Raw genomic sequence first — 14,084 nt, forward strand, 5'->3', positions numbered from 1 at the left:
ATACAAAGCCAATAGAGAGTATCAACTCTAATGTCTTCTATTTAGAAATGAAAGAATAGTACCACTAAATTGTAACCACAATAACAATGTTGCTAGAATTTTAAAAGTAAGAAAAAAAAATGTAGTGCTATCTTCATATCTATTTTTACTTTTCACACATTTTCTTAATTTTTAAACGTTGAATTCAATGAATTAAAATATAAGTAAAAAGTAAAAATAAACGTGAATAACACTTTTCTTACAATGGGGCATTTGGTGGGATTGGTACGAAGAATCACGCGCCACGAGTGCGAATACGAGAATAAGCAGTCCAAAGCAAAATGATACAAAACAAGAAAAACAAATAAAAAACAGAGAAATAAATCGCCGGCTTTGTTGGTGTTTGGAAGAAAGGCAAACGACTGTTTGGACTCAACTACTTTCAGAAGGAGGAGAGGGAGAATTTTCGGAACAAAGGAATCATCTTTCAAGGAATCACAACAATCCCATCTCCCCATTCAAAAAAATCCCATTTCCCATCTTTCTGGTTTTTCAATTTCTTCCAATCCTTCCATCTCTTCTCTCCCTCTTCTGTGCGAGGAGAGAGTTTCTCTGGAGGCCGGCCTTCCTGTTGCGTGCCCTAGATCTTGCGAGAGTCAACGAAGAATCACCGTTCCTGATCTTCAATTCTCGGTTTTAAGCTCCTTTCAGATCTTAGCATCAGGTATCTCCTTCTTCTTCTTCTCCGAGTGTCGGAAACTGAGATTTTGAATTTTCGTTTGGGTTGCGGTTGCAGTTGCAGTGGCTGTTTTGATTTTGCGTACTTTCTCGGCAGCCAAACGGGAAATAAGAAAATGGGGAAGAATTTTCGGAGTTGTGGGCTGCTGGGTTTGACTGTTAGGGGGCAATAGAGATTGCGTCTTGTAGTTGAGGTTTTACTTTTCTTGGGGTAGATTGGAATCTGTGGGTTGGTTTGACTTTTATTTACTTGGATTTTCGTACCTGCATACTTATCCAGGTGTTTGGTATTAGTTGTTGGACTGCTTCTTAGATTTGAATTCTGAACATAGGGTTTTGTTGCTTTGGTTTGTTCTTTTATTTGCTCATATTTACACTGTTACCGCTCCGATTGGTTGCCTGAGGCGAGGTGAGGAGACTGAAGGGAAACGAAAAACCAAAACAATTAATTATGGTTTACTTGCTTTTCTTGGCAAACAATTATAAGCACTAAACATAACTACTCGATGATCATGAATTCGATCTGATTTCTGATATTACTTAATCTTTGAATTGTATCGTTGCATTTCTTTGTGATCTAGGCACATTCATTCTAGTTACTTATATGTGCGTATGTCTACATGATGTATCTATTGCTGTTTAGTATTAGGTTTACTACTGATCTAGTGACATTATTATAAGAAATGGTATAACCGATTTGTCAAAATGCTTGTTTACCTGCTTAGGATATTCTTTTTTGTGTTGCAGAATAAATTACCATGAACTTAGTCCGCTTATCATTGCATATAGGACCTCTAATTTACCAATTAATCCTCTTAAACTTTCAGATTGCAGAAATTTCTACACCAATCAGACAGTGCAATGGTGGATAGGGACTATGGGCAGGAATAAGATCATTAGGTGATGAAGTTGTGATGCATTTATTTTAGATGAAGACGAGTCATTGGCGATTAGGCATGGGTGACATGCAGATCTTGCCTGGGGCACGCCATCGCCCACCTTTGAAGAGGCCAGTGTGGATTATTGTCTTGGTTTCTTTGGTCAGCATCTTTGTGATTTGTGCTTTTCTCTATCCACCTCAAAGCAGCGCTGCTTGTTACATATTTTCTTCCAGAGGTTGTAAGGCTATTTCAGATTGGCTTCCACCTGCTCCTGCAAGGGAATTTACTGACGATGAGATTGCATCCCATGTTGTGATTAGAGAGATTTTAAGCGCACCTCCTATTCAATCCAGGAATCCAAAAATTGCATTCATGTTCCTTACACCAAGTGCATTGCCTTTTGAGAAGCTGTGGGATAAGTTTCTCCATGTAAGGTTTCATCTGCTATTGATTTATTGGCCCAAGAAAGAAATCTTCTGTATTGTTTTTTCCTTTTATTTCTTTTTGGTTTCTTTAATACTTTTTTTCCTAATATGCCTGTTGTGTTTAGTTGGCTTAAGCATATTCAGATAGTATATGATCTTTGTCAGATAGTGCTTAGAAAGTATAAGAGTAGAAAGTGATCAACTTATATTGTTGTCCCTATAATCTTTCACAAGGATAGTTGTTGGACTATTCACATACAAGCAAGAGTCTCCATGCCTGAATTATTTTGTGGTTACCGATTAACAGTTAAAGACGGTTGGACCAAGAAGCTTAATTCCATCAAGCTATCTAATATTCAAGTTTGACAATGCAGCATAATGGTTGATGAATGCTTGAATTGTCGGTTGTATTAGGTGGGAAATAACAAGTTTGATGGGAGAATCATTCTGTATGAATGAGGCAAAGTTTATGGAAATGTTCTATACCAAAATGACACACATGCTTCTTATTTGTAAATTTTTTTATGTCTTTGTGGCTGATGAGATGAGTTGGAGTCTTCTTTCACTGTTACTTTTGGTGCTTTAAGTTCGTCCTTATTTAATCCGGATAAATTCCATGTGGTGGCCCCTTGGTGCTCTTTTCAAGTGATTGTTTTCATATTTCTGACTGATTTATAATTTGTTGGTATACAACAGACGTGTGTATGTTAAATTAGGTATTTTTCATAAAAATATGTGATAATAAATGTTCAACCTGTTCAATCAATATTTGAGTGTTGATAGAGCTTGTTCAAGTAGTTATCGATTCACATGCTTAGCTTGAGCATTTCCGTTTTTTGTTGGCAGGGTCATGAAGGGAAGTTCTCTATCTATGTGCATGCTTCTAAGGAAAGGGCAATTCATTTGAGCCGTTATTTTTTTAATCGAGAGATTCGCAGTGACCCGGTAAACCTGCTTAGATTACGTTACTTTACGAAATCTATGTTTCATTTTTAATCCATATAACTCTCAGGGAAGCTTAGGATAATATTTAATATTAACTTAAATAGCAGAGACTTACTGATTATTTCTTCATTTAATCTTGGTCATTTTAAGATTGCAGACATATTGAATCCATCACTATTTGTCATGCAAGGGTTATAATTGTGTAGATGAGGTTCCAGTGATAGGTAGAAGAGTATAAAGATTAGACATCTATCAGTAGTGATTGTGATTTATTATTGTCATGTTTAACTAGTGATTTAGGACATTAATGAGATCGATCATTGATTCATGTTTCCAGGTGATTTGGGGAAAAATTTCTATGGTAGATGCAGAGAGAAGATTATTGGCAAATGCTCTTCAAGATCCTGATAACCAGCATTTTGTCTTACTTTCTGAAAGGTGATCAAATTCTCAGTACCTTTAATAATCCTTTTTGTCAAGTTCTGATTATTTCTGCTGTTATTAATCTCATTAATTCTTTCTCTTGTGCAGTTGTGTACCATTGTACACATTTGACCATATCTATGACTATCTGATGAATACAAATATAAGCTATGTTGACTGGTAAGTAAAATCTTATTTTATGAGCTACTGTTTTAGTTTAAATGTGTTGGCAGCTCACCGTACGATTGGATTTGAATTTGATGAATAAGTACAGTTATGAATGTTGCCTGAGTAGGTTTTAATTTTTTTTATCCTCTGAAATTATTTGGAGCCAACTTGTTCCTAATTGATAAAATCATTTTTCTTACCTGTATACTTTTGTATTCTTTTCAGCTTTGAGGATCCTGGTCCACATGGAAATGGGAGGTATTCTGAACACATGTTACCTGAAATTGAGAAGAAAGACTTTAGAAAGGGTGCACAGGTATTTTTTTTTTATTTTTTTTTATTATGTTTAGAGGTTGTAGATGTAGTTTATAATTTGTGGAAATTTGATATGTTGTCCATCTCTTGATGGCCATTTTAATTAGTTTTATATAACTAGTCTGCAATATCAACAAATGTAAATGGTAGGGATATATGACCACCTAAAAATACTTGTCATTCCAAGGTAACACAGAAAGTCTAATATTCTGAATTACATGCAGTGGTTCTCTATGAAGCGTCGGCATGCTGTGATAGTAATGGCTGATAATCTCTACTACTCGAAATTCCGGGACTACTGTAAGGCAAGTTTTCCTTCTCAGCATTTGTATATCTACCTTGTTTAAGTTCTTAAATGTTCTTATATTAGATATTTTCGCCTGTAATTTGTTTATCATATATCTATAGGCTGTAGCATATCTGCATGTATGATACTTTCATCCTTGCTTTCTCTTATTATTGGTATAATAGATTTTGGATCGCTCTTTATTTAGTCGTTTTCAGATGATCTAAGCTAACAATGCTGAATTTTTTAATTACTTTTTGTCAAAACATATGCTTGATTTCAACATATGGCTTGCTTTCCCCTTCTCATGCTTGGCCCACTGTACAGCTGAGATGCAAGTATCTAATGGGTTTTTTCTGTAATCTTTAAAACCATGATACTGTATGTTCACTGGTCTCAATTTGTTGATGTGGATTGTCTTGGTAATAACAGCCAGGTTTTGACGGGCGCAATTGCATTGCTGATGAACATTACTTGCCAACCTTTTTCAATGTGAGAACTCTTGAAAATTTTCTCCAGTGTTCCCTTCTGTTCTCTGCCTGAATGAAGTTTCCTTTGTACATGTTTTCAGATAATTGATCCTGGTGGCATTGCAAACTGGTCCGTAACACATGTTGATTGGTCTGAAAGAAAGTGGCATCCGAAGTTATACAAGTCTCAGGATATTACACATGAGCTTCTGAAGAATATTACGGTAGAATTCTTCTATAAGCTTTTGCATATGTGTGTGTTTTTTATTTATGGATAACAGCTCCATCATGCATGTTTATCTAGTTTGAATATGTGTTGCATAGCTATGTCCACACTGAATGCCGATTCCATGGTAGTTCATCCCTGGCTCTTTGTGTCACCTGTTGAGCCTCTCATGTTATGTTGTGTCGCACTCCAGCCGTTAGCTGTTCAAAACCATACAAACACCCCACTTATCTTACAAAAAAAAATAAAAAAATAAAAATGAAAAGGCTAGGGATTGTTTTTTTTAAGATTTTAGTATTAACACTTGACCTTTTAACGAAGATGGCTGGAAATGGTTTGGTGGATATATAAATCAAAGTGTCGTTATAATTGCTTTCTTTGTGCCATCAGTTCCAACATAGATAGTGTTTGAAAGAACAACAATTCGAATGTAAATAGTTCAAATTTTCTGATGGCGACTTTGGTTGTCTTGTCGCTGCAGTCGATTGATGTGAGCGTGCATGTAACCAGTGATGCGAAGGTATGCATCTAAAAGATTCGTGATACATGCTTATGGAATTGGACTGCTTGGCAATAATTTAATTTACATTTTCTATTTTGTTTTTCAGAAAGTAGTACAGAAATGGCCTTGCTTATGGAACGGTATAAAACGACCGTGTTACTTATTTGCAAGGAAGTTTCATCCAGAGACTCTCAATGACTTGTTACGCCTTTTTGCCAATTATACAACAGTTTGAGCCGGCTATTTTTTTACTCCATATTCTTTGGTTGGATCGCCTTCGACCCTTTCACTCCATCCTGTATCCAGTATATCTGACGAAGTTGTAAATTGCCAAATTATCGAGGCTTGATTGTTCCCCACCTCCCGACCACGATTCTTGAGTGCAAGGGCAACTGGCAGAGCAGTTAGGGTGACCCGAGTCAGGCAGGAGGCTAACAGGCTAGTGTTGCTTCCCTGGGGATGATACGAGGATATGTTGTTATCTCCACGAACCCTTCATTTTGCGCTATCGGTGTTTAGTGTTCTAGAACAGATTTTTCACTGCATCTTGTGGTTAGTCTTTGTAAAAGATGAAGTTTGAACTCTCAAGTGGCAAAAATATACAACACGCAATAGCGCCGTGAAATTCACGCTTCAAAAGATATTTCCGGCATGCTCCGGGCAGGTGTGGCAAAATTCAGGGAGGAGAAAACTAGAAACAGTGATTGGATTGCATATCATTAATCTAGTACATTGTCATGTCATGAGAAAAGACGAGAGCCCATTTCATGTGTTCAAAATTGCTCTTATTTTCATCTTTGAAACCAGACTTCAATGTTCATTCTTCTACTTGCAAATAATTTATTTTCTCCCCAGAAATTTTATAAGAGAAACTGTTCTATTTTGAGTCTTCAGTTGAAGATTATTGGTACAAAAAATCATTCGAATTGGAGATTGTTTGGTTATTCAAATATATAGAATAAATCAACGGTATAGCTATAAAGTAACACATTAATGATGAACTGTATATTTATTTGATAAATACTTTTCCTCTCGCAAAACCTTTTATATGGTGAACCTGAATTTGCTCACCACCCTTACTAAGTGGTGATGATTACCACCATATTGAGAACGACGCCACATGACTGTAACCAAAATAATCAATTTAATTTTTTTTTTTATATAAAATGTATTAAATTACAATCACTTCCAAATGAATTTGGGTTCCAACTAGATACCCACATCCGATCCGTTCATTGTACATCGTGCGGTCAGTTTTCGTTAAGGACTCACAAAGAGAACCCGAAGAAGATCCTCATCCCTTCCAAATATGCTTTCATCAAATCTTAGGATTCTTCACCATCATATTTGTTTTTTAATGGAAAAATAAAATAAAATCTGACGTAGAGGATCCTTGACGTATGGTATGCTGTTCCAAACTTGTCAACGAGTAACATAAAAACTATTAAATAAAGAAAATTACTAAAATAATCTTTTTACCTAAACCCTTATAATTATTCGTGCAATTGAGAATCTGCTCTAGTAAATGTCAAATATGCTCGATGAAAACAAATTTGCCACGAAATAGTTATCTCATTTTTTATTGCCTGTATTAGGATTTTGGATTAATCTTTCCGGTGTCCGTATCAAAACCACCTTTGAATTTCTTGTTAATTTTGGAGCTAGCCAAGTCTGACTAGTCCCCCTTGCTTGTTTATTAAAGATCTGATGTTTCGAAGTTTCGAACAATATTGTAGATCCTTGGTTGGAATTCTGAATGTTATATCTAGAAAGCTGGACGCAAGGTAGAATGCGCCATTTTCTTTTATTTCCCTGGAAGGACTTTAGATGTCTTAGGAGATATTTTGCAAAGTTTATTTCACTCAAACCTTTATTTCTATTACAGTGAAACATTTAGAACTTTTCATCATTTGCTTCCATTTCATGAAATATAATTTAATCCAACAATCTTTACAAATAAACGAACTCGGAGTTAAGTAATAGAATCAAACACGAATAAGCTTGCAGGCACGACCCTTGATAACATGGAACTGGAACATGTTATGCCTAACTTAGTGTTTATAAAGATTTCCACTGCAAGCCAGTTAGTACTATGGTCTGGTACTTGTTAGTGAGAGGTTTTAGGTTTGATTCTCGCCAAAGGCAAATTTGAACAACATTATTGCTAGCCCATTGTGAGACTAAGCCCACTCATCTTCTTTGGTGTAGATAATATCGTTTGTTAAAAAAATAAAAAAAAAACAAAAGATTTCCACTGTGATAATAGAAGTACCACCCTCTAGTCTTAAGACCTATGAAAAATCTTTCACTCCGAGACTTGCTTTGATGCATTGATCCGATTAAGCATGATAAATTGATTAAATTAGTCTGGAATGACCTCCAGATCATAATGTCAGTCCAACAAGTTTCAATTGCCTTGTTGGCTAAATAATGGTTATTAACACTTGTCATGAAAAGTTGAGCATGACTTTGAATCTGTATGTTCATTCACCTTGCCCTATTGTTTGAAAATTTAATAATTGTGAACGTGTAACCAAGAAGGGGCTTCATTCCTACTCCAACTTGTGTGTTCGTCCATATTGAATCATAAATCAAAAGTTCGTTAGAGACTTGGTCGCTTGCACATGGGATCAAAAACACCTTTGGAATCCTTTTGTCAGAAACTATATAACTCACGGCAAAGGGGTATCAAAGACCAATTAAAATGGCCACTAATCCTAACTCTATAGGGACTTAAAGTCCATACTACCAATAAAAAAAATAAAAATAAAAAACAAAAATAATAAGAGCTAGTAATTAAGTCTCTCCTAAAAATCCACTAAACTGCATTCTCATGTCAATTTGATCTCTAAAACCGTTGTATCTCATGGTCTAATCTTCTTATGGTGTTGCATATGCTTTGGCACAATTAATTAGTCTCTTTCTCTATTGGAATTACTCTAGACACACGAAATTGCCATTTTCTTCTCCTTTTAAAGATCAAAACAATATTGTTGATGCACAAAATCAACGAGGACTTTGGTATAACAGAAAGTGTTAAGTTTCTGACCTTCGCTAGATTACTCCAGTCACCAATGTGGATAAGTATGTAAAGAGATAGAGACGGAGAAGCAAACACAAGATGTACGTGGTTCACCCAGATTGGCTACATCCACGAAGTAGAGGAGCTCTCATTAATTGTGAAGGGTTTACACAAATACATAGGTTCAAGCTCTCCTTTAGTGAGTTATAGTGAATAGTTTAGTTCCAATGACATTAGGCATTATTGTGGGAGAATGATCCCCTTTTATAGAAGAGAGTTTCTAGCTTTGTTCTGACATTGACACGTGTCGTGTTGTGATTGGTCTCTTATATCGACACGTGTTGCACTGTGATTGGCCTCTGATATTGACACGTGTCGCGTTGTGATTGGCCTCCTAGTTGGAGGGAAAGTCTTGTGGGTCCTTAACGGTATACTGTTAACCGGTGCTCAGTAGTTTCGGGATTAGTCAAGTATGGTATAAACAGTGATCCCCTAAGTTCCCGAGTGAGGGAAACTCCTCGGTTGGGGACTTGCAAGATCTAAGCCATTGAGTAATCGCGAAACTTCTAAGTACCGAAGCGTGATATCATTTTCATTTGCCTCTGCCCCATAGGTAGACGTGGCCTCTTCTCTGGAAGTACTTTTCCTCCATCCAGGAATGGTATGAGATATTTCTGTTGTTGATATGAGATATTTCTGTTGTTGACAAAGTAGTGGATGTGGTATAGCAAGGCTTTGTTCTTCGGTGACGGTGCTAGCGAAAGGCTATTGAAGCTTCTCGATCTCTTCAATTAGAGCAACGATGCTGAGCTTGAATTTGACTTAGACTCCTCCGTCTAGATTGTGTGGTTCTATAGGAAGGGCGTCGTGCTGTAGTGATTTGTTCCATCTCATCGTTGAAACTTCTGCTTCAATCTTTAGTATAGCAGAAGTGGTGCGCAACCTTTGCATTTAAATGGTCCTTCAGAGCACTACTTCTCAGCGACTCATCCATGCTTGGCAGCTTCAATGTAAAGAACCAATATCATACCAACTGTTTGAGGTATTTACCGAAGGAATTCGTGGCCTTAACAACAGTTGAAGATGAGTACTCGAGAGCAAGCTAGGCAAGCAACCATGCAAAGGTTCTAGGCAATCAGTTCCAAATCAGAAGTTTGATTTCAAGTTCCGACTGATTGCTTCCTTTCTCCTTGTCTTGCACGTAAAAGCAAGGGCAAAGGAAAAGACAGGGAAAAAGCATGATATGGGATACTCTTGCTTTTGACCCTGATGATATGAGATACTTTTGTTCTGGTGTGACTTGTTTGAAGAAGTATTATAAGGGGGAAGGGAGCTGAGTATTTTGAGAGACTTCGTTGGGAATGCCCTTTCGGATGTGAGGAAGAGTTAAGCTTTTTTTTTTTTGGCAGGTCTGCTTGGCTGTGGAGGATGGAGGTCAAAATATATAGGAATTGTCCCAACAGTGATTAGTAATGTTATTCCTTTACCTTCTCGGTCAGAGCAATGTAGTGGCCGCTGTAAGATTCACATGTTTTAACTTTGTCAGAGCACTTTGAAAAAGTGGTCCGTGGTATCCAAAAAGCTGATGTTGCGTGTGAAGATTGTAGAAAAATTTTATCCAAGGAAATCTGGCTCTCGAAGTTTGGAGAGCGATGCCGCTTCGATTTTCGGAACAAACAATCTTGCTGGGGATCTGGTTCTCGAGATTCAGAGAGCGGTGCCTCTTTGATTTTTTAGCAAGCAATCTCGTTGGGGATCTAGTTCTCGAGATTCGGAGAGCAGTGCCTCTTCAATTTCTGAGTAAGCAATCTTGTTGGGAGTGCTTTCTCGGATGTGAGGAAAAGTTGGGCATTTTTGCAAGTCTGCTTTGCCACGGAGCATAGAGGTTGACACACATAGGTATTTTCCAGTTATCAAGCCATGGTGTTGTTCCTTTACCTTTGTGGGTAATAGTAGGATAGCTGGACCTTCAAAATTTACGTGTCTTAACTTTGTCAGAGTTCTTTGGCAAAGTTATCCTTGGTATCCGAGGAATTGATATCGCGTGTGAAGATTGCTAATAAATTTTAACTCAGGAAAATCCGCTTCTCGAAATTCGGAGAGTGGTGCCTCTTCAATTTTTGAACAAGCAACCCTGTTGAAGATCTGACTCTTTCTTTTATAGGGGCACCAATTAAGTTCAAGGAGTACGTTCAGAAAGCTACTGCTTGTAGAAATTTCCCCCCTATTGTTGAACTTCTGAGATTTATTGGACCTATTTTTCCTTCCTCATTTCTGAAAATGTTTGGCCCATCTGATCGTCGTTTTGACTTGAATGTTGGTGAAGAGGTAGCCATGTCTTCTCAAGACAACATATGGCGTCCATCCTTTTTATCCCATACTAGTCATATTACTGTTGGGGACTCTGTGATGAAGAATGACATGACTGCTGCAGTAGTGGCTAGGAATCTTCTCACTCCCAAAGATAACAGACTACTTTCCAGACGGTCTGATGAGTTAGCTGTTAAGGATTCTCTAGCTTTCAGTGTTCAGTGTGCAGGTTCTGTGTCTAACGCCTATTTGCTCGAACCCGCCAAGTTGATCATTGGCGGCTGAAGTGATAAGTCTCAAACAGGAGATCAGAGGGCTCAAGCACGAGAATAAACAGTTGCACAGGCTCGCACATAGATATGCTACAAGTATGAAGAGAAAGTTTGACCAGTTGTAGGAATCCAAGGGTCAGATTTTAATTATCAGAGGTTTGTGAATTTGTTTGAAAGGCATTTATTGCCTTCATCCTCTAGGGTTGTACCACGTACTGAAGCTCCAAATGATCAACCTCTGGTGCCTCCTCTTTTTGGGGTTTTGCCCAGTACTGAGGCTCCAAATGATCACCCTCTGATGCCTCCTATTTCTGGGGCTTTGCCGAGTGCTGAGACTTCTCATGAGCAACCTTTGTGAAGGCCCCCTCCTGTTTGTTTGTTTTGATTCATGTGTATGCACGTATTTGTAATTTATCCAAGATATCAATAAATAAGCATTACTTCGTTCAACGTGTTGTGTTAAACACACTAAGGCATCCTTCACCAAGTTCTTTGAATTTTTTTTTTTGTTTGGAGTTTGCATGTTGAAACTTCGTGGGTGGATCATGTAGGTTGAAATAATGCTCCCTTAATTTCCCGAGTAAGGAAAGCTTCTCGATTGGGGACTTGAAAGATCCAAGACACTAAATAGTCATGAAACTTCCGAGTATTGAGGTGTAGTAGCATATGGTAGGAGTCCCCTAAGTCTCTGGTCAAGGGAGTTGACGAAGGAGATGTCTTGCTAGTAGCCAATTTTCCAAAGTAACAAAACTTCACCATTTTCCTTTCTAAGTGGAAGCCCAAAACTCCTCCTTCATATATATTTGGTATGAAAGTTGTTAGGCCCAAAGAAGAGGAGGCCTAGGCCCTTTTTATTTTATTTTTAATTTTTTTTTAATTTTAGATTTTTTTATTTATTTTAGATTTTTTTTTATTTTTGATTTTATTTTATTTTGAATTTTCGAATTTTTGAAAATATTTTTTTAATAGGTGAAGCTTTGATGTTAAAACTTTGTAGGTGAAGCTTTTGTAGGTGAAGTTTTTGTGTTGAAGCTTTGTAGGTGAAGTTTTTGTGTTGAAGCTTTGTAGGTGAAACTTTTGTGTTGAAACTTTGTAGGTGAAGCTTTATAGGTGAAGCTTTAGTGCTGAAGCTTTGTAGGTGAAGCTTTTGTGTTGAAGTTTATAGGTGAAGTTTTGTTGGCACCATAAATTGATTTTGCTTCACACTATCTTGATCAAGAGTGTGTGAAGCTTTTGAGAATTGTAGTTGATCTCCATTGATGAAGCTTTGTTTGATGTTGAAGCTTTGTTGGGCACCTTAAATTGGTTTTGCTTCACACTATCTTGATCAAGAGTGTGTGAAGCTTTTGAGATTGGTAGTTGTCTTCCATTGATGAAGCTTTATTGTGACCATAAATTGATTTTGCTTCACACTATCTTGATCAAGAGTGTGTGAAGCTTTTGAAAATTGTAGATGAACTTTATTTGTTGAAGTTGATGAATTTCCCAATTTCCTTTTTCTTTTTTCTTTTTTTTTTCTTTTTTTTTTTATGGGAAAACTGGAAATTTGAAAATGTGGGAGAGACAACATATACAAATTTTGCTTCCACACTCTTGAGCAAGAGATTGTGATGTAGCCAGTAGTTGAAGGTTTGGAGAAACCATATAAATTGATTTTGCTTCGCACAGTCTTGATCAAGAGTGTGCGAAGCTTTCTACGAGTTGTAGTGTTTGCATGGTTATAGAGGGGAAATGTTTGAAGCAGATACAAGAGGGCTAAAGAGCTTGATCTTTGTATATCATGCACTGAAGCCTTTGTTGGCTTGTAATAAGACTTTGTTGTGACTATAACCCTTGTTGGCCATAAGTGCTCCCCTAGTTGGGTTAAGTTAAGCTTGTTTATCCACTTTTTGAGTTGTAAGGCTTGAGGGTTTTTGATTATTTGTGAATGCTAAAAGTTCACAAGTACAAGTTGTACCACTCCTCACCTAGTTGATGGGGAAAATGGTGAGTTGATGAGGCAAAAATGTTTATTAATAGTACGAGTTGTACTTTTCATCGCCTGGTTGGTGATGCGAAGGTGAGTTCCTTCATCACCTAGTTGGTGATAAGAGTGGCAAGTTGCTGAATGATATTTAGAGTATAGGTTGTACCTTTCATTACCTGGTTAGTGGCACGAAGGTGAGTTCCTTCACCACCTAGTTGGTGAGAAGAGTGGCAAGGTGCCAAGGCACATTGTAGCAAGTGTCGAATGACATAAAGTATGTTGAACCCTTTCAAAGCTCAGTTGGCTTATGTATGAATGTGTTAAAATGTATGATGTTTATGTTGATTGACATGAGTGATGCTTATGAATGTTTTGCTATGCATGAAGGAATCCATGCTTTCGATATGTGAACCATGTTGGTTGTAACACATAGTATCACTTACTTTGTGTCAAAGTATGCATGTTGAAGCTCTAAGTTAGAGTATAGAGGTAGGTCAGCATAGACCAAGTATTCCAGTGCTAGAAATGTTAAAGAGTTAAGACCGAGTTGTCTAAATCACCTCTTTATTGAATTCATGCCAAATGGTCTTCATTACATAGGATGTCGAATGACTGTAGCTTAACACTTGTACAATCTGAGTTTACTTGTAATAGTACTTTAAGTGATCAGCGTTCCATGGATGGCCAAGGGTTTTGCCATCGGAGCTTCTGAGCTTGTAGGAGCCAGGGCGACTGATGCCAACAACTTCAAATGTCTATCCTAGTTTGGACTGAGTGTGCCTTCACTCGGAACTCTGTCACAGAGTAATCTTTATTTCAATACCCAGTCCCTCACTTTGAAAGAGCGAGGTTTGACCCTTAAGTCGTAGTAGTTGGAGATGCGCTTCTTGTAAGCGACATTCCTCAAGTGAGCCTGATTTCTGTGTTCCTCGACTATATCCAAGTTGAGGGTGAGTTGTTTGTCATTTTCACTTTGCATGTAGTTCTGGACTCGGAACATTGCTTCCTCAAGCTCAACTGGGACAACTGCCTCTGTACCAAAGGCAAGTGAGAATGGAGTTTCTCCTGTTAAAGTCAGATATGAAGGTGGTATGACCAAAGAACTTGGGGTATGAATTCTAGCTAATAGCCTTTAGCCTTGTCCAAGCTGGTTTTC

At 37.5% G+C, this 14,084-nt stretch overlaps 1 protein-coding gene across 1 annotated transcript; it reads left to right on the plus strand.

The window, feature by feature from the left end:
- The first annotated feature begins 205 nt into the window (after positions 1-205).
- LOC137737847 (glycosyltransferase BC10-like) lies at positions 206-6,240 on the plus strand. Its single transcript, XM_068477416.1, has 11 exons — positions 206-703; positions 1,545-2,027; positions 2,870-2,968; positions 3,306-3,406; positions 3,500-3,571; positions 3,785-3,875; positions 4,099-4,179; positions 4,593-4,652; positions 4,732-4,854; positions 5,338-5,376; positions 5,465-6,240. Exons 2-11 carry the CDS (start codon positions 1,647-1,649, stop codon positions 5,591-5,593), a joined length of 1,176 nt encoding a protein of 391 aa, XP_068333517.1. The 5' UTR covers positions 206-703; positions 1,545-1,646; the 3' UTR covers positions 5,594-6,240.
- Positions 6,241-14,084: the final 7,844 nt, after the last annotated feature.

The sequence above is a fragment of the Pyrus communis genome, chromosome 6, assembly GCF_963583255.1.
Source record: "Pyrus communis chromosome 6, drPyrComm1.1, whole genome shotgun sequence".
NCBI lineage: Eukaryota > Viridiplantae > Streptophyta > Magnoliopsida > Rosales > Rosaceae > Pyrus > Pyrus communis.